Raw genomic sequence first — 19,044 nt, 5'->3', positions numbered from 1 at the left:
TCTTGCCGGACACGGTGGGGCTCGCCTATAATCCCAATGAGGCAGGAGGATCACAAGTTCAAAGCCAGTCTCAGCAACAGTGAGGCACTAAGCAATTCAGTGAGACCCTGTCTCTAAATAAAATACAAAATAGGGCTGGAGATGTGGTTCAGTGATTGAGCACCCCAAGTTTAATTCCCAGTACCCATTCCCCACCCCTCCAAAAGAAAAATCACTCCTTTGTTTATTCTCATATTAATTTGTTCAGTAGATAATTATCAGGCATCTATAATGTGCCAGGCTCTGCCCTAAAGTGCTTGCAACCCAGCCAACCAGGATGGTCTCAGCCATGTGTTTGGGTTCTTGTGAGGGAAGCAATCCAGCAATTAGTGTCTGCTGGACGCTCCCTGTCCTGGCTCAGCCAAACCTGCTTCTCCATTCACTGGAGAAAGAGCGAGTGGCTCTTTGTGTTGGATGAAGAAGGGGCCCTCGTTAGATGGGCTTGAGGATATTTCCACTGTGCAGCCCCTGAAGGCTGAGAAACGACAGCCTGGCAGCCACACCGCAGAGGGCAGCTGCAGCTGTTCTGAGTTGTTATCCAACAGCCACTGGCGAAAGGAGTGGTTTCCTGTTGAGTGGAGATCTCCGGGCCCTAGCTTGTAAGTCAAGATGTTCCCAGGAACAAATCGGTCAGGCAGCCTACTAAGGTTCTTTGGAATTTTCATTATGCCTCTATAAAACACAGGCCTGTGTCTGACTCCCCTAAAGGGACAGGAAGGCTCAGACCCTTATCCTGGGTAAACCTAAGAATTCTTGCTCTGTTCCCAGCACCAGCAGGAATGGATTGCTGTGGTGGTGGGGGGTGGGTGGGGCAGGAGGGGTAAGAGCGCCCCTGCAGGGAAGGATTTCTGATGCACTGACTCTATAAGAGAAGCAAGGCAACAAACAGATGCCCATGGGATTCACTGATCTGGATAAGACCTTCACTTACAAGTGATAACCCCAGCCAGAGTCGCTATAGGTGCTGTTCTGTTAACTGTGACATCTGCCTGGGGCCAGCAGCATACAATCCTAATCAAGGGATGAAGGTTTCTATTCTCTGGCCACCCTTGAACAACTCTCCTATATGCAGATTGGTGGCCCAAGTATAGTTTTGCTCACTGTTGTATTTGTGTGTGTGTGTGTGTGTGTGTGATGAATTGTTTTCACAGGATATATCGGTGATGGCAAATGGAGGATTTCACCCACTGTTTGGAGAATGGATAGAAGTCACACTTGGACTAGGTTGTACCTAAACCAGAGGACACTGGACTCTGGGTTGAGACTTTTTGAAGGGCCCTTCCATAATCACTTTTGGAAGCAAGAATTCAAGCGTCAACCCTGCTAGGAAAGATAGAGTGAATTTTTGGGTGTGGCAGTGAGAGGGGGATCATGACAGGGTGTTAAGGGAAGGAGGTGGGAAGCCAGCTGGGCTGGTGAGTGGTGGGAGGCATCAGATGTGTAGCCATTCCTAGGGCCTGCCACGCCCACTTCCTTGGCCAATGGGACAAGTGGAAGTCAACCCCACAACCCTTCCTTGTCAGCACCCGCAATCTTCATGGTATCAAGCAGGTAGTGATGGAACAAAGGCTGAGTTGGCGACATGTGCAGAGAGAAGACAAGAAGGTGATTTTGGGCCAAGACCACAGTGAAGGATGCAGACATTATGCAGGAGAAAGGTGAGACACGTAGAACAGGCAAGCTAGTTCACAGAGAGAACACACAGCACAAACAGAGCGGTAGAGGAGAGGTGGGGGTGACTACCAGGTCCTCCAAATGGTCCTGGCTTCAGACACTGGTGCACTGTTATCCTAGCTCATATGTAAGACCACAGGAAATAGAGGAAACCTCGCTGTTCTTAAGACAGACCTGAGTGGATGTGATTCACCACAGGGTACCTTCCATGGCTCCTGGTTTTCACTTTTTTCACAGTTCTGGTATTAACAGTCTCTATTTGTATGTCTCCCCAATAGTCAATAAGTCCTTGAGGCATGTCTTATTCATCTCTGTAATCAGAGCATCTGGGCTTTGTGGGGAACCATGTAAGTGACCAGCAATGTTGGAATAAATATTTGCATTTATTACAACCTAACGCAGAGGCTATGGAATGTGTAGCAGCATAGAACTGAGAAAGAAGATGTGTACCAGCCATGTAGGGTACAAGAGGTGAGCTGGGACCAAGAGATCTTCCAGGGGTCTGAAGTGGAAAACAAGGAATGTCAGGCAGTTAAAGGCGGAAGCAGAGTCTTTAAGGATGTGTGGGAAATGGCCAAGAAGCCACACGAACATGCTGGTCTTTGGGTCCTCACCTGTAACATGGAGGTGATAATGAGGGACCTCATAGACAATGGGAAGAGACCAAGAATGAGGGACATGAAAGTACTTTGTGAAGACCAAAATGAACACAGGTGTACATGATCCATACAGTTGATTAATACATCTCATGCATTATTGCCAACGTACTTGTGTGAACTTGGACCTCCACCTTAAAGTCCTTCATGCATGCAGAACAATGGTAATTTATTTGCTGGATTGGTGTGAAGAAGTAGTATCATAAAAAGTGCCTATCCCAGGCCTGGAGATGTAGCTCGTGGTAGAATGCTTGCCCAGCACATGCTAAGGCCCTGGGTTCTGTCCCCAGCACTTAAAAAAAAAAAAAAAAAAAAAAAGGTACTTCTTGGTTAGGAATCTACATTTTATTTTATTTTTTTGGCACTGAGGATTGAACTCAGAGTTGATTTACTACTAAGCCACATCACCGGTCCTTTTTATTTGTTGAGGCTGAGATCTTCCTGCCTCAGCCTCCCAAGTCAATGGGACTACAGGTGTGTACCACCTTTAAGGTCAAAGAATCTGCATTTTAAATAAGCACTCCAGTTAATGATGAGAGTGGTTTTAAGAAACAATGAACCTGGAGTGGTGGTCCATACTTGTAATCCCAGCAACTCTGAAGGCTGAGGCAGGAGGAGGGCAAATTCCAGGCCAGCCTAGGCAATTTAGTGAGATTCTTTTCATTTCACAAAAATAAAAAAGGACTGGGATGTAGCTCAGTGGTACAGCATTCTGGGTTCAATCCCAGTTCAAAAGAAAAAAAAAAAAAGTAAATGTGGTGATACTAGCCTGTAATCCTAGCCAATTTGGATAGCTGAAGCAGGAGGATACCAAGTTCAAAGCCAGCTTCAGCAATTTAGCAAGACTCTGTCTCCAAATTAAAAATACAAAAAATTGGGGATGTGGCGTAGTTGTTAAGAGACCCTGGGTTGAATCCCCAGGGCCCCACCACCCCCTCAAAGAAGAAAGAACAATGAAAAGGTTAAGGTGTTTTTTTTCAGGAAGCCAGGTGATCCACACCATATTATCATCTGTGGCCACAAGGTGGCAGCAGGGAGCACTAAAGAGAACTGGAACTTCTCCTAGGGCCCCTCAAACAGAGGGGACAGGGGTGGGCAGATCTGGGGATCAGGCTGTCAAAGGACCTTATATTGTAGAATGATGGAATCTGTTACTGCTGACTAATTCCCACCCGTCTCATGCAGCCTCTATGATGCTTTTTGTCAAACATTGCTGGCAGGAACTGTTAGCGTGAGCTTGGCAGGGCTGTGGGTGGTGATAGTGTGTGCTTCATATGGGTAAGTATGGGAGGCAAGGGGTGTGCACATCCCCGGAGGGGTTCATCAGGTAGAGTTACCTGCACAGGGCAAAGGACACCGGCGCATGTTGAAGAAGGGTCTCCATACCCTGCTGTGGGCTTGTGATTCCAGGTGCTGTTCAAAGCCTTCTCATTTTGTGAGAGATTAGGTCTGCAGCTGGGGAGCTGGCTGAAGACCAGGTAAAGGATGCCAGAATGATGGGGCAGTTGCCAATAGATGTAGCCAAAATGTCCCCAGCTGCAGCAGGGGTGGGTAAAGGATTAGGTGACAGTCCCCTAACCGGTCCCGGAACTAACACCCTCCTCCCTCTCACACATGCACCCTAGCCTGTCTCCCATCAACCCTGCCAAAGCTCAGAATAACTCAGAACCAGACAGCAGGATGGCATGGGCTCTGCTTGGTGCCCTACTCCTCTTGGGGCTCGTTGGTAAGGACAGGGGTCAGGGAGGCAAGTGGATACACAGAAATACTGACATGAAGGGACTAATAGAGAGCTTGGGTCCCCAGGTGGGATATGGTTGGCTTAGGAGACAGCTATAGAAAGATACAGAGCCTCAGGGACCTGTGAAGACCCACAGGGGCAGAGAGGAGAAGCCCTCCTGCCTCTTTGTGTCCAGTGACCCTTCCTTCTTGATTTTATCCCAGTCAGAGGTGAGGGAAAGAATGAGGAGCTGAATCTTTACCACCATCTCTTCGACAACTATGACCCAGAATGCCGGCCAGTGAAGGAGCCTGAGGACACTGTTACCATCACCCTCAAGGTCACCCTGACCAATCTCATATCATTGGTAAGATGTCCCACTCCCACCCTGACCTTAAAATCCCATTTCTGGCCCCAACTACTGAACTCTGTCCTAAGGCTCATTTCTGGCCTTGAAATCCTGTTTTCAATCACCCAAACTCCTATCTGCAGAACGAGAAGGAGGAGACCCTTACTACCAGCGTCTGGATTGGAATTGTGAGTCAAATCTGGGAAGCAGTGTGAGGTCTTGCCCAGGAGACCCTTTTCTCCCAAATTTCTTGGAGGCAGCACCAGGTGGGAAATGTGGGGTACATGTCCTTCCATCTCCCAACTCTTCATAGGATTGGCATGATTACCGATTCAACTACAGCAAGGATGACTTTGGGGGCATAGAAACCCTGCGGGTCCCTGCAGAACTCGTGTGGTTACCAGAGATTGTGCTGGAAAACAAGTAAGGACCAGTCAGGCCACCAGGCTGGAGGGGAGCCGGCCTCAGAGGCTGGGCAGGACTTGGGTGAGGTGGGTGGCTGGGTGCTTGGACAGGTGTACCCACTTGTGTTAAAAGCACGGTTTCTCTGAGCCCACAGTATTGACGGCCAGTTCGGGGTGGCCTACGAAGCCAATGTGCTCATCTATGAGGGTGGCTACGTGAGCTGGTTGCCTCCAGCCATCTACCGCAGCACCTGTGCCATGGAGGTCACCTACTTCCCCTTCGACTGGCAGAACTGCTCACTCATTTTCCGGTGGGAAGAGTTACTCAGAGGCCCGAATGATTGTGGGAAGGGCCTGCAGCAGGGGGCGGAGCAGGATGGGGAAGTGGGATTTCTGAGACCAGGCTTTGTCCGGAGGCAGAGCCAGACCTTGGAATGGGGTGGGCTGCTGGAGTTGGGTTCTAAGTAGGGTTGGGGCCGGTGGGCAGCTGTAGTCTTAGCTACTCTGGAGGCCGAGGCAGGAGGATTGCTTGATTCCAGGAGTTGGAGGCCAGCTTGGACAACATAGCAAGACTCTGTTTCAACAAAACAAAAGCAAAAAGGAAGCAGGGGTGTGCAGGTGGGGTCTGGGTAAGGCGGTGAAGCCTTATTTCTAGGCCATATCCAAGCTTCCAGGGAGGGGCCCACAGCAGGGACCCAGGTCTGAGTTTCTGGGTGGGGTCCCTGGTTCTGATTCCACAGCTCTCAGACATACAATGCCAAAGAGGTGGAGTTCGTCTTTGCAGTGGACGAAGATGGCCAGGCCATTAACAAGATAGATATCGACACCGTGGCCTTTACCGGTGAAGTTCCCTCTTGCTCTGAAAAACCCAATTCTAGATGGGGTCTAAAGAGAGGATTCTTTAGAGTGGGATTGCCCCAAACCAGGCATCCTGAGAACATATGTAGACAACTCGGCCTTAGCTTGACCCCTTTCTGAATTCCTGATTGTCACTTTAGTTTTGGCTCCTTGATTGTGATCTTTTCATACCCTGGCTAGGACTGCCCTTTTCTGCCCGATGTTCATGGCCCAAGCAATGCACCCTGGTCAGACAGCTGCATCTTTCTTGGCCAGAAGTTACAAGTTTCCATGGTCAGGTGTGCAGCTGGAGAGCAGGGCAGGATGCCCCACTTGCCAGAGTTGACTGACTGCACCTCCCATCCTGCAGAGAATGGCGAGTGGGCCATCGACTTTTGCCCAGGGATGATCCGCCACTATGACAGCGGCTCCGCTGACGGCCAGAGAGAAACTGACGTCATTTACTCGCTCATCATCCGCCGGAAGCCGCTTTTCTACGTCATTAACATCATCGTGCCTTGCGTGCTCATCTCCGGCCTAGTGCTGCTCGCCTACTTTCTACCAGCGCAGGGTAAGGAGTAGCCTCAAACCTAAGCCTGGGCTCGCTCCCGAGGTCAGGCCCGCTCTCACTGGGTGTTCGCTCCAGCCGGTGGCCAGAAATGCACCGTGTCTATCAACGTCCTGCTCGCCCAGACTGTCTTCTTGTTCCTAATTGCCCAGAAAATCCCAGAGACATCTCTGAGTGTGCCGCTGCTGGGCAGGTAAGGGCAGAGTGAATTCTGGCATTGGGGGCAGGGTCAATGTAGAAGTCGGAGTCAGAAAAGTTGGACATGTTAGCTTGGGGGTGCGACCGAGGGCGGCCTGGGTAGGGACTAGGCCAAGACCAAAGGACTCTAGAAATTTTGGCAGTCTCCTTCCCTCTTGGCTTTATTTGGATGCAGTGTGGGGCCGGGTCTGTGATGGATTTCCTGGTTCCCCGGTGTCCTCACTGCTTCTGGGCACCACCTTCATGTCTCCTGAGTATTTCTGGTGGAGGATAGTTGTCTTCAGTGCCTCCTCAGCCCCACCACCTCTGATCCTCAACACAGCCCCTCTCATCCCGAACTCACCGGTTCCCCGGGGATCCTAAGGCCCAGCTGGCGTCGCCATTGTTGCAGGAATGAGGTGGACCCTTGCAGACCGCGTCCACACAGGCACAACCACGCCCCCTGGACCAGGAGCCTGGCGCTGGCACCCGCTGCAGCCCCGGCTTGCTGAGCTCCCTGGCCGGCAGCCAGGGCTACCCGCGCCAGCGCTCTACCTGGATCCCCGGAGTTCAGGGCCAGGCCAGTGCTGCTGTCGCTGCTATCCAGTCTCCGCATCTCCTGCTGCACCCACAGGGCTGAGATCTGCATTGGGAGTATAGGGGCTAGAGAGGGGACGAGGTCTCTGCCTCGCTGCCCTAATTCCCTTACCCAGTCCCTTTTCTCCGCACTCCTCCTCACACCCTATCCCTAGTGCAGCACCTCTAACAAGGTGGCGCCAAAATTCATGATGCTGGATGCGGCTTCTCTTAGCACCAACACTAAGGTGGGCTTCCGGGCAGGCGGTTCCCGCGGCTCCAGAGACTTCAGTTCTCTGAACTTCTGCTCCAGATACTCGTGGGCTGCAGCCACAGCGAGCTCCAGTGAAGACAAAAGAGGGGGCTGGAGGGCCACCTAGAGAATGAGCAGGGATAGTGGATCATCAGGTGTGGGGTGCCTTTGAGCCTCTCTAGGCTGCCCTTAGGGTGGACTGTTCGCATAGCCTCACCTCGGTGGAGCTGTGGAAGTGGTAGACCCACAGCAGAGTGTCTAGGGATCCAGGAGTCCCCTTCATGGCTGCCACAGGTGGTGGGAGAGGCAGTAGGGCCTCACCGAGGGGGAGCAGGTAGGGTTTGAGGTGTGTTTGTGACATCAGAGAAGCCAGTATGTTGTAACGTCATGAATTCGGGGATCCTCAGGTATCTTATTTTCGTCATGGTGGTTGCCACGTTCATTGTCACGAATTGCGTCATTGTGCTTAATGTGTCTTTGCGGACGCCCACCACTCATGCCACGTCCCAGAGGTTGCGCCACGTAAGCCGCGGAGGAGGCGGTGGGGTGGGGAGCGGGGTAGGGGGATCGCCCTTGAGTGGCAGGTGGGGCTTGGAATTGATCCCTGCCCTGCCCCAGGTTTTGTTGGAATTGCTGCCGCGCCTCTTGGGCTCTCGCCAGTCTCCTGAGGCTCCCCGGGCCGCCTCAACCCCGAGGCGCGCGTCATCGATGGGCATATTGCTCCGCGCAGAGGAGCTGATCCTGAAAAAGCCGCGGAGTGAGCTCGTGTTTGAAGGGCAGAGGCACCGGCACCGGGCCTGGACGGGTGAGCACAGCGGGCCCCAGCGGGCCAATGGGGGCATCCGAAGTGGAGGAAACCTAGTGACCCAGCCCGGTTTTCGCCCCTGCCAGCTGCCCTCTGCCAGAGTCTGGGTGCTGCAGCCCCGGAGATCCGCTGCTGTGTGGATGCTGTGAACTTTGTGGCTGAAAGTACTAGAGACCAGGAGTCCACTGGTGAGGTGGGTTAGGAGCCAGAGGCAGGATGGGGAACTACAGAGGCCTCCCACTGTCTCCTGTGCCCCTAGCTCTTGCAGATATTTCTTTAGGGACTCAGCTTTACTGTCTCTTCCCCAGGAGGTGTCCGATTGGGTGCGCATGGGGAAGGCCCTTGACAACATCTGTTTCTGGGCTGCGCTGGTGCTCTTCAGTGTCGGTTCCAGCCTCATCTTCCTTGGTGGCTACTTCAACCAAGTGCCTCATCTCCCCTACCCACCCTGTATCCAGGCTTGAGCTTGTACCTGCTCCCACTACAACTGCCCATCCACCTCTAGCAGGAAATAGATTTTGAAAAAACAAGTGGCTGCCATTATGTATTATGTTCCCTTCCTAAGAGGTACCACAGTGACCATGTGGGCAGGCCTGGCCCCTGTCCAGGTGTCAACAGAAGTGGAGGGTGGATGGTTCAGGCAGGCTGTTGGTGCCAATCCTCCAGAAAGCAAGGCTTGCCCTCCTCAGTTCAGCCTTGCTGACCTCTGGGCTTTTCTCCAGCCCAGCCCTAGTGACTCCAGGCCTATGAGCTTCTAAGTTATGTTTATCCAGTTAATAGCTATTAGGAGAGACACCTTTGCAGGACTTGCAGGAAGCCCTGTGCTTCTTTGGCCTGACTCTGCTAGAATGGGTGGGGACCCAATACCCTCAGTGAAGGTCACCACTGAAGGCTGTGGCTGAGGATGCCCTGGTGTGCCCTGTCATGTCTTCTAGGTTTTCTTGGCTCAGCCCACTCCACCTCCATAATTACTCATCACAGATTCCATCCCCCACTCCCCCAGCCCTAATCCTACCAGTGCAATGGTGCATGCTCTCCCTGGCTAATATCCAGGGTTATGAGAAAAAACAGAATAATATGGGGTCTGAAATGGTGGGAGCTGGTTGAATTGTCTTTATTAACAAACGGGATATCCAAGGCCACTACATGGAGGAAGGGCAAGGGAAGGAGAAGGGCTACTTGCTGCTCACACTATATACAGATGCAAGCAAGGGGGGGGCACGGAGGGTGAGAGCTTCCTGCTCCCTCCCTCCACCAGGGAAGGGGAGAGGCTAGAAGAGATGGGGGCTGGGAAGGGGGGAATGTTTTGGCTGGCGGGGTCCCCACTCCGTTCCCTGGGGTTTGGGGGGAGGGGAATCATTAAAGTGCTTTCAGAAAATGAGGAAATGGTCCCTGCCCCTGGAGTGGCTGGTGACCCCCCTAGAACCTAGGGCCCAGTGACCCCCCCCCCAGAGTCTGGTACATTCAAGGGGGGAGCCGGCTCCCCTGACGTGCAAATAAAGGGGTCCAGGGCCCTGCCCAGTCAGCAGCAGTGGGGAAAGGGATCTAAGTCCCAAGCACTCTCCTCTTAAATGGAGAAAGGGGGGAGGGGCGAGGCCCACTCAATTCCTGGTAAGGGGAAGCTGTGTCCCTCCCCAGAAGTTGGGGACAGGCACAGTTGTGGGGAGAGAACATGTTGGGGAAGAGGGTGGTCACGTGATCACAAAAGCATCAGGGGTCAGAGGTCACGTTCCCAGCAGGCTCCAGTGAATCAAACCAGTAAAAGCAAAAGCCCAGGGAGGGGAAATAGGGGCGGCCTGGGAAGTCTGGCTGTGGGGGAAGAGCTGGGTCCAGTGTGGGGCAGCCCCAGCCCAGGGCCCCGTCACCAGTTCATGATGCAGTTACGGTTCAGAGTCATGAAGTAAACTTGGCTGCTGCCCCCGGAGCGGACTGAGGCAAAAAATACCTGGGTAGGAGAAGAAGTCACCAAGGGTTGGGGTGAGGGGTCTCAACTGGGGAGAGACAGAGGAAGTAATAAACTGCAGAATGAGACTGGGGTGCCTCTTCCAGCCCCACAAAAGGCAGAGGTATGCTACTAGATCCCAGGGGAGGAGACATCAGAAAAGCTCTCAGAACCAAAGGGGAGGTAAGGCAGACGTTAGGCCTGCACACTGTTTCTACAGGTCTCCTTTTAGGAAGACACCACAGCCATTCCCTCCCCAGATCTCTGCCCAGGGACCTTTAGATAAGAGAAAGAGCTTCCCACCTTGTCATTCCGCTCACACAAGAACTTGAGCCTCTGGGCCCGTTTGTGCATGAAGACCCCGTCCAGGTGGCCCGTCTCCACAGAACGGATCTCAATGGCTTTCTCACCCCAGCCCATTATCTGGTTGGAGCAGATGTAGGCTGTGGGGAGAAGGTGGAGGAGGGGCAGTGAGCAGGCTGCTCTCCTGTGCCACCTGAGGGGCAAGTGGCTTGGAGGGTGGTCATCACTCACCTACAGAGGTGGGCATCTCTCCCCACTGCAGCACCACATCCTTAATGATCCGCCCGTACGTGTTGACGTAGACACCCTCGTCCTCGTAGCACAGCAGCATCTCCATGCCATCAGTGTTGGGGAGGAAGATGATGGCGTGGGGCGTGATCTGGCTCTGGATCTGAGGAGGAGAAGGGTGGGCTGTGTCCCCATGGTCTGGTGCCCAGACTGGGTGGTCCCACTGTCCCCACAGCCCCACCAAGCTCACATGCACAGGGATGTAGATGTCGTAGCTGTTCCCCGAGTCTACATCCACAGCATGGAAGCCGGCACTGGAGCCATAGATGACCTTGAGCCGCTGTCCTTCCTCTACTGTCAGGTCAACCAGCAGAGGACGGTGAGGGAGGTCAGCAAAAGACTGTGGAAGAGAGGAGGAATTAGGGGAACAGGTGGAGAAGCCAGACGGTGAAAGGGTGTCATGGGGCTGAGGCTGAGATTACCTTGAAGGCCATGAATTTGTGGTAGGGCTTGGGGGCCCAGGCGTACACCTCCACTGAACTCTTCAGGGCAATGACCAGGAACTTAATACGCTCATATTTCACTAGAGGCAGGAAAGACAGACAGATGCAGGAACTTCCTTTCTCAGCCCCCTCTGGGCCTGCCACCAAGCTGCCCCAAGCCCAGGACCACGTGTCCAGCTTTCAGGCTCTCCCAGCATTTAGCCCAGGCTCTTTTTCTCCTTGGCCACTCTGTTAACATCCTTACCGACACGATAGTGCCCGCAGCCCTCCATGTCCCCCACAGTGGTCCAGCCCTGCTTCTTCTCCACTTCTGGGTCATTGTGCAGAATCTTGTTCCGGAGCCAGGACAGGTAATACACCCGTAGTTTGTTCCTTTTCCCTGAGGGGTGGACACACACACACACACACACACACACACACACACTCCCGTCCTCATTGGAGGTCCAGCTGCTGCCTCCCCACCATCCTGTCTGCAAACCACAAGTGTGGCCCCACCTTCTGGCTCCTGGACCAAGGTTGCCCTCCTCCCCAGGCTGAAGATGGTGACAAAGCCGAGGAGCTGAGCCCCTCCCCCCACTCCACATACATACCTGAGATGGTGATGAGCAAGTTGAGCCCTTCCAGTACGTCCATTTGCTGGAAGCGTCGCCGCCCAATGAGCCCATACACCTTGCCCTGCCCGCTTCGATCCAGCAACATCAACCCATTCTCTGTGCCCACCAACAGGTTGACCCCTGCAACAGGAGCCCTCGGGCAGGTCAGAAGCAGAGCCAGGACCCTCACCTGACTGTGAGCACAGGACCTGTGTTAGACCCCTCTTCAGCCTTCTTGGCCTGGCTTACCCCAAAGGGCTGCACAGAGGATCTCAGAATTGAATCGTTTCTTGTACTTGCGAATCTCGGGAGTTTCACTGTGAGCCCGGGTGTTGGTGGGGTTCACATTGACCACAGAGCCCTTCCTCACGTCGTACTGTAGCTGATCTAGCCGACCTCCTTCTCCACCTACTAGGGCTGCCAGGAAGAAGAGGGAGGGTAGGCTGCAGCCCTCTCACCTATCTCTTTATCTCCAACCCCCTACACATGGCCTTGGTACCTCAGAATATTCAGAAGGGAAGGGAAAGACTGTTGAACAAGGAGGTGCAAGGAAGAGGTACAAGGTCAAAAGACTTGGTTCAAGGGCTGGGGTTGTGGCTCAGCGGCAGAGCACTTGCCTAGCATGCGTGAGGTACTGGGTTCGATTCTCAGCACCACATGAAAATAAACAAATAAAGGCATTCTGTCTGTCTACAACTACCAAAATAAATTAAAAAGAAAAAAAGGGGGGAAAAAAAGGCTTGGTTCAAATCCTAATTGTCATTTATCCATTTTGTACTTCTGCCCAAGTCCCTTGGCCACCATTCTGAGCATGTGCCTCCTCTGTCAAGGGGTCTCAGAAGTCTCCCTGCCTCTGTGCCAGAGAAGGAGTTGAGGCCCAAAGGAGAGTTCCTGCCTGTACTCTGTAAAGCCACGTCCTCAGGGACACCTGCATTCCCCTCCAGGCCACCTCTGGGGCCCACCCCATGGCAGATTTACTTTCCTCACCTGTGATAGGAATGGTGTCCCCACTGCCTCCTGGCTGGTAGATCCCTAGATCCACAAACATGGTGAAGGAGCTCTTGCCAGGGGCCTTTACTAGTCCACGAGACTGGTACTGTTTGGGGGCAGTGGTAGTAGTTAGTCAAACAAATAAGACCCCAGCCTGTGGCCCTGCCCCTCTCGTTCCCAGGCCTCAGGTCCTCACTGAGAATCTCACAGTGTCCAGCCCCATCTACCCCTCTTACCACAGTGCCCCAGCCCCCCAGCTCTCCTGCCATTGCAGGGTTCTTACCCTATGGGCCTGTTCCAGCCCACTTACATCACTGCCCCCATCCTTGGAGGGGGGGCTTTGACCTTTGCTGTTCTCGGTTGGCGAGTGGCTGGGCTGAACCACATCTGGAAGGTTTGTGTAGCCATTGCTGTCAGCATGCAGCAGGCTTCGCTCCTCTTCGGGAGTCTGCAGAACAGAGGAAAAGTTTGGTCCTGGGACAGAAGAGGGTACGCCACAGGCATGGGGAAGGGCGGGAGGCCCACTCACACGCTGAACCACCATGGTGCCACCCCCATATGGGGGCTGAGTCCCGGCTATCTCCTCGACGTCATGAACCACCATGGTGCTGACACTGTCTGTGTCTCCATCGCTGCTGTGGGAGAGAGGAAGGTGGCCCTCCAAATCCTGCCTGCCACACACAAGTGCCACAGGAAGCAGAGGCGAGCCAAAGACTCAGGCTTCCAGTTTCTCTTCAAAACATGACCTGTTCTGGGCTGGGGATATAGCTCAGTTGGTAGCGTGCTTGCCTCACATGCACAAGGCCCTGGGTTCAATCCCCAGCATCACCAAAACAAAACAAAAAACCCACGACCTGCTCAGCCTTCACTAAGCAATCAGGTGCTCCCTGCATGGTACTCAGGGCAGATCGGTGCAGAGGTACCTAGAAAGTCCCACCCACAATGGACAGCACAATGGACGAGCAGAAACCCAGAACCTCCACCCGATGCTCCAGAATGGGGACCACTCGCCCTCAGGCCTGTTCACAGCCCCACCTCTCCTCCCCACCTATCATTATGGTCGAGGTCCCTCTTCTCCCCTTTCTCTGACATGGGACACCTCTCCCCAGGACACGCCATACCGGCCCCCAGGGGTGTCTCTGCTCCCCTCTGATGGTTCGCCATCGCCTTCTTCCTCATCATCTTCGCTGCTCTCCACCTCCTCACTGGATGATGAATAGTCCATGGCTTTCTTGGGAGGCCGCGGGGCCTCATCCAAGGTTCGCTCTTTGAGTAACACAAAATCCTGCAGGGGAGGAGAGGCGTGAGAGGAGGATGGAGGACACAGTTGGGCCGGGGCAGAGGAGGTACAAAGGGTACCAGTGCAGACCAGGGCAGGAAGCAGGAGAGGGCTCCCACAGTGGCCCCTCACTAACCTCACCAATCGCTCGCTTATAGCTCTGGGAGGGGCCGCAGGGGAAGAAAGGCAGCCAGGAAGAGGCAGGAGAGAGGGTTAAGAGAGGTTAGTGATGTGGACATGCCATCTATGACCCCCACAGTCCTTCCTCTCATGTGCATTAGTGAAGGCCCCCTGACACCCAGCCCCTGGGGCTCTGGAGGCTCCTCCACATCCTGCCCCTAAGCCCCGTCCAGGGTAAAGCAGGGCCACGCCTGCCACCAGATGACTCACTGCGGGCCGGCCTGGCCGTGAGCGGTGGTCATCAGGCTTGGCTTTGTTCCCAGGGGAGAGCACTGGGGAGCTGTCCAGTTTGGTGGAGGCTGGACACAGCAGGGTGAGAGAAGAGTGGTCACTGACACCTGGACAGGGATGGCCTCAAGCCTATACCCTTGGCTGATCCCTTGGCCCTGAGCCCAGAGCTCAGTAACATGTTCCATGTCCATCCAGGTCCCCCACACCCTGTGGGTGTTCTAGTTCACAAAGGCAGGCCTGTGGTGATCAGGCTGTCCAGGCCCAGGGCAGGCCATCGGGCCCAGAGCAGGCCATCGGGCCTGGGCTCACGTACCTCCCACTCGGTTTCGGTTTCGCTCCAGCGAGCCGGCCTGGGGGAGGTGCCCATGAGAGGCAGGGAGGACGCTGTCTGAACGCTCCCAGCCTGGGTCACTCCTCCTGAGGTCAGGGTTACTGTGAAGGGGTAGAGTGAGGGTGAGGGAGATAGGGGCTCCCCTCTGGGGTGTCAAGCTGCACTGCAGAGGGAACCATCACCAGAGGGAAGCAGGTGGCAGAAGTGAGAGGTGGGAGTGAGTGGAGGGACAACTCCATTACCTAGAGGCGTTGGGCGGGCCAGGGGGCTGAGCAGGGGGCCCTGGAGGCTTGGGGGTGCCCCGCTCTGCCCGCCTTTGCAGATAGATTTGCCAGGCGGAGTTGCTGCGAGGTCTGTGGAGGGAGCACAGGGTGCCGGGGCAAAGGGACTGAGGTGACTGGGTCAGGGCTTGCCCACCCCTAAGTGGGTAACTTGGTAAAGTCCCCTATTCCCTAGGCTGCCACCTGACTCCACCCAGATGTTACCTGGCACGGACAGCTTGAGCTGGCCGGGACCCTCCGGCCCCACTGGTGTTAAGGGCAGTGGCAATAGATGAGGTCCTCTGAGGCACCTGGAAAGGAGAGAGCACGGTCAGCACACCCCGTGCCAGCCCTGCCCGGGCACTCAGAACACAAGACACCTCCGCAGCCCTGAGGTGTGGTCCCTAGCTTTTATGGGAGTTAGTAAGTCCTGGTTATGAAGCCGGGAGATGGCAGAGCTGGGATTCTCACTCAGAAGGCTGCCCCAGTGCTTGAAGCACCCTGGTGCTTTTACACCCCCCCCCCCCCTTCAGCACAAGGAGTTACATGACCCAGCCTTGTGCCTTCAGTCTGGCCAGTTCACCCCGCAGGGCATGGGCCTTTCCCACTCGAAATTCTCTTTCCATCTTGCGTGCCCATCTGTTCTCCTTTCTTTCTTTCCTGTCACTATTTCTCTGCTTTTTCCTGGACCCCCACAGGGCTGTCCTTACCTTGGGTGGGGCCTCATTATCTGGCCGGACCCAGGAGGGGGGGTTCGGGCTGGGTCCAGGCCCTTCGGAGGTGGGGTCTGAATTCTGGCGAATGACAGCTCCGCGGGCACTGGGCGTGGCAGTTGGTGTAGGGACTGCTGGGTCAGAGTCGTGGGAGGCTGGGAAGGCAGCCAGGTTTCGGGTGGGCTGGTCCTGCAGGGACTGGGATCGGGGTACAGGTGCTGCATATGGCTTCAGTGGGACCCGGTGTGCCACCAGGCTCTGCAGGGAGAGACCAGGAGGGTGGGCTGCCTGCTCTGTGGCACATCCCCACCTGCCAGTTGGGGTCTGGGCTGAGAAGAGGCATTACTTGCCCCCGTGTCAAAGGGCACAGGTTTCCTGGAGCCCAAGAACAGATAGAAACACATCCAAGCTCATAGCAGCAAGCAGGCGATGGACTGTCTGTGCCCACGTGGCATTTGCTCTCTGATCCTAGGACTCCAGTGAATGTATGTATGGACGTGGACACGTGTACTCTGAGTATGACTACCTGTGTGTGTGTGTGTGTGTGTGTGTGTTATGACAGGAATGGGGAGACTCACCTTGTGCGGTCCCTCCTGGGGCTCCACCGGCCTCTGCATAGGAGGAGTTTGGGAAAGGGGTCCTGGAGGGCCAGGAGAGGCCTGGGGGGTTGGGGGCTCTGGCCCTGTGCTGCTTGGCTTCGTCTTGGCCAAGGGAGAGTTCTGCTGCTTGTTCATCCTTGTTCTCTCTTCCACCTATGATACAAAGGGCTGTCAAGCAGGCCAACTCTTACCTTCCTGGTCTCAAAATGTAGATCCCCACCTGCTCTAACAGCCCCAGTCTTACAGCCTGTGTTGGTGCTCCCTTCCCCTAATCAAAGCCCACTATTGGGGAACAACTGCTTTTTGCACTCTCCAGGGCTGGAACAGTGGGTCTGATGGACGGAATCTCAGGAGGCAAAGAAGACAGTGAGTACCTCTCGGGCCCAGGCTGGCTTATCAGCGGGATTAATGCCTCGACCATAATGATACAGAGGCTTCCTGTCCCCAGGCAGGATCTGCTGCTGCTGCTGCTTCTGAAGCTGCTGCTGCTGCTGCTGCTGCAGGGACTTGAGGTAGGCATGCTCCTGCTGCAGCTGCCTCTGGAGCCGTTCTGATTGCCTCTGCTCCTCCAGCTGCTTCCGCTTGTATTCCTGGGCCCAAGGGTAGGGAAAGAGGGCTCAGCAGGGTGTGACCATGGAAATTAGAGCAGGCGTGCCCTTTCTTTCCTCCAACTGCCTAGACAAGAGCTGCTTTCCTGTGATGTCTTGGGTGAGTCCTTTCCCCTGAAGTGTTCCCATCCCAGTCCACCAAAGCAGCTCTGGATGGCATCTTCCCAAAGGACGCCAAGGGACCCCATTACCAGCAGTAGGGCCTGTTCCTGGAGCAGCTGTTGCTGAAGGATCTCGAGCTGTCGCTGCTCCTCCTCTAGCCTGTGACGAATATATTCCTGGGGGGCGGGGGTGGGGGCACAGGGCAGGGAAAGAGGGAGAGGCAGCAGAGGAGGGGCAGCAGCGGGCGGCGAAGGGAGCGATCAGCAGGGTGAGGATGAGGAGGAGCAGGGAAGATGAGCCCCAGGGTGGGGGTGGGGGTGACGCAGCACAGATGGGAAGAAGAGGGCACAGGGAATGAGGAGGAAGCGGGTGGGGGCCATGAGGGAAGGTGCAGGGGAGGAGTCAGGGATGGTCAGAGAGATGGGGAATGAAGGCACAGAGACAGGAGGAGGGCAGGGAGCCAGGGTTGGGGGTTGAAGGGTGGGAGAAAACAGAGAGAAAGAGTGAAGCTAGAAAAGATAGGGGAATCTAGGGGTAGGGGAGCCAAGGGGGAAGGGCACAAGGGAGCAGGGGAGGCAGGCAGCAGGAGCAGGGGGAGGGTGGACGGGGAGGACAGGGCAGGTGGAGAGGGAGGCGGGTGTGTAGTGTGCGCTGGCGGCCCGTACCTGCTCCCGCTCTGCCTGCCGCCGCTCCTCCTCCCTCCGCAGGGCCTGCATGTCCTCCAGTCTCCGCTGCTGCTCCTTCTCCTGCAGCTTCCGCTGTTCTCGCTCCCGCCGCTGTTGCTGTGAACCAAAGACAAAGTGGTCTTTGGACCATGCCAGATGTTAAGACAGTCCAGCCCAGAAAGGGGGCCCTCCATGAACAGGAGCAGGTCTTCTTGCTTGCTAGGGGTGGTGGAGAGGACAGCTTTAACATGTTTCTGCAAATATACCTGCCCCTGTGCCAGAGGCTGCAAGGGCTTGGCTTGGGGGAAAATGGTTTGTTTAAGGTAGCTGTGAGCAGGGGACCAGAGGCTAAGAGCTGATTGTGTTCTTGGGGGGGCCTGAATTGGATGACACCTTCCTCTAACCATTACTCCACACAACAACAAACAAAACCAAGGCTCATCTGCAATAACCTCAGCGCCCCCAACTCCTGGACTCAAAGCAACCTTTGCCCAGAGGTCCAAATACAATGAGTGCAAGTGACACACTTTGGCCACCAGAGGGCACCAGATAGCCACACACAGAAAAGCAACCTTTGGATTTAAGAAACTGCCTTGACTAATCCATAGTCCCAGGTTGCCTGTGACTTTCAGAATCTTCCTGACCAATGATTCTGGGCTCCCCAAAACAAGAAAAAGTCAAGCTCAGTCCCAGGGACCCTTACACAAGAAGGAACTTGTGCTTGTTCTACAATGAGTTGCTGGAAGCCTTCTCCAGGAGATAACAACTTGTTACCCCAGATTCTGTTTCAGGCTATCCAGCACTACATGTATTAAAAAACTGACAAGAGTCTTAGCAGCCTTTCTTACAGATTATTTTTTGTTCTGCAGAGCCTACATGAGAGAGTAATAGGTGGTGTGGATGCTATACAAGTTCCTTGCCTCCTATTTTTGTTAAGCCCAGCTATGAACTTTGAAATTAGGTAATAATTCAACAAAAGATACATTCATTTAAGGCATTTAAAAAAAACAATCTATATTTTCTGTACCCCTGCAAAATAAGTAATTTAAACCTGTATGTATATGCAAATATATTATAATTGGTTGAAAAGAGAGAAAACTACACTTATTTAAAAATAAGATTCTGGTGGCACACACTTGTAATCACAGTGGCTTGGGATACTGAGGCAGGAGAATTGTGTTTTTTTTTTAATATATACCTTTTAGTTGTCAATGGACTTTTATTTTATTATATATGGTGCTGAGGATCAAACCCAGTGCCTCACACATGCTAGGCAAGTGCTCTACCACTGAACCACAGGATTGTGAGTTTAAACCCAACCTCAGCAATTTAGCTAGGACCCATATAGCTCAATGGTAAAGTACCCCGGGGTTTAATCCAAGCCAAAATGACCAAAAATAAAAGGAGACTTTGAAGGGGTCCTTTTCCTGTTCCGAGCAGATCAGCAGCACATCTGATA

The 19,044-nt window shown here is 54.2% G+C and overlaps 3 protein-coding genes across 16 annotated transcripts in view; 1 reads left to right on the top strand and 2 right to left on the bottom strand.

Moving 5' to 3' along the window:
* The first annotated feature begins 401 nt into the window (after window positions 1–401).
* Window positions 402–8,588, top strand: Chrne (cholinergic receptor nicotinic epsilon subunit). Its single transcript, XM_046424994.2, has 14 exons — window positions 402–638; window positions 1,191–1,697; window positions 3,995–4,095; window positions 4,314–4,456; window positions 4,582–4,626; window positions 4,752–4,861; window positions 4,998–5,153; window positions 5,583–5,683; window positions 6,050–6,250; window positions 6,326–6,440; window positions 7,661–7,775; window positions 7,872–8,058; window positions 8,145–8,251; window positions 8,367–8,588. The coding sequence occupies exons 2-14, from the start codon at window positions 1,597–1,599 to the stop codon at window positions 8,520–8,522; spliced, it is 1,638 nt and encodes a 545-aa protein (XP_046280950.2). The 5' UTR covers window positions 402–638; window positions 1,191–1,596; the 3' UTR covers window positions 8,523–8,588.
* On the bottom strand, window positions 6,437–7,662 carry CUNH17orf107 (chromosome unknown C17orf107 homolog). Its single transcript, XM_046424998.2, has 3 exons — window positions 7,471–7,662; window positions 7,185–7,376; window positions 6,437–7,067 (listed from the first exon to the last, which is right to left on the bottom strand). The coding sequence occupies exons 1-3, from the start codon at window positions 7,612–7,614 to the stop codon at window positions 6,774–6,776; spliced, it is 630 nt and encodes a 209-aa protein (XP_046280954.1). The 5' UTR covers window positions 7,615–7,662; the 3' UTR covers window positions 6,437–6,773.
* Window positions 8,589–9,148: 560 nt separating the features above from the next.
* Window positions 9,149–19,044, bottom strand: part of Mink1 (misshapen like kinase 1) — a 51,460-nt gene continuing 41,564 nt past the window's right edge. For 3 of the 14 annotated variants that reach the window (XM_046424978.2, XM_046424980.2, XM_046424989.2), the window contains exons 13-34: window positions 17,586–17,702; window positions 17,010–17,096; window positions 16,585–16,800; window positions 16,190–16,363; window positions 15,609–15,869; window positions 15,124–15,209; window positions 14,881–14,991; window positions 14,621–14,739; window positions 14,287–14,375; window positions 14,033–14,056; window positions 13,739–13,902; window positions 13,147–13,252; window positions 12,928–13,065; window positions 12,615–12,723; window positions 11,877–12,044; window positions 11,625–11,768; window positions 11,279–11,413; window positions 11,014–11,114; window positions 10,782–10,931; window positions 10,535–10,694; window positions 10,304–10,443; window positions 9,149–10,003 (exon numbers count right to left, since the gene is read on the bottom strand). In XM_046424978.2, the coding sequence (XP_046280934.1) occupies window positions 9,920–10,003; window positions 10,304–10,443; window positions 10,535–10,694; window positions 10,782–10,931; window positions 11,014–11,114; window positions 11,279–11,413; window positions 11,625–11,768; window positions 11,877–12,044; window positions 12,615–12,723; window positions 12,928–13,065; window positions 13,147–13,252; window positions 13,739–13,902; window positions 14,033–14,056; window positions 14,287–14,375; window positions 14,621–14,739; window positions 14,881–14,991; window positions 15,124–15,209; window positions 15,609–15,869; window positions 16,190–16,363; window positions 16,585–16,800; window positions 17,010–17,096; window positions 17,586–17,702 (2,883 nt within the window). In that variant the 3' untranslated portion in view covers window positions 9,149–9,919. The remainder of the gene's footprint in view (window positions 10,004–10,303; window positions 10,444–10,534; window positions 10,695–10,781; window positions 10,932–11,013; window positions 11,115–11,278; window positions 11,414–11,624; window positions 11,769–11,876; window positions 12,045–12,614; window positions 12,724–12,927; window positions 13,066–13,146; window positions 13,253–13,738; window positions 13,903–14,032; window positions 14,057–14,286; window positions 14,376–14,620; window positions 14,740–14,880; window positions 14,992–15,123; window positions 15,210–15,608; window positions 15,870–16,189; window positions 16,364–16,584; window positions 16,801–17,009; window positions 17,097–17,585; window positions 17,703–19,044) is intronic. The other 11 variants (XM_046424988.2, XM_046424986.1, XM_046424979.2 and 8 more) reach the window with 10 other exon arrangements.

This window comes from Marmota monax, unplaced genomic scaffold (genome assembly GCF_021218885.2).
Source record: "Marmota monax isolate L192 unplaced genomic scaffold, Marmota_monax_Labrador192_F-V1.1 WCK01_AAM20220418_F8-fsc00218, whole genome shotgun sequence".
Classification (NCBI taxonomy): domain Eukaryota; kingdom Metazoa; phylum Chordata; class Mammalia; order Rodentia; family Sciuridae; genus Marmota; species Marmota monax.
Note: the sequence above shows the minus strand (reverse complement) of the source record. Positions and strands in the feature narration are given on the sequence as shown.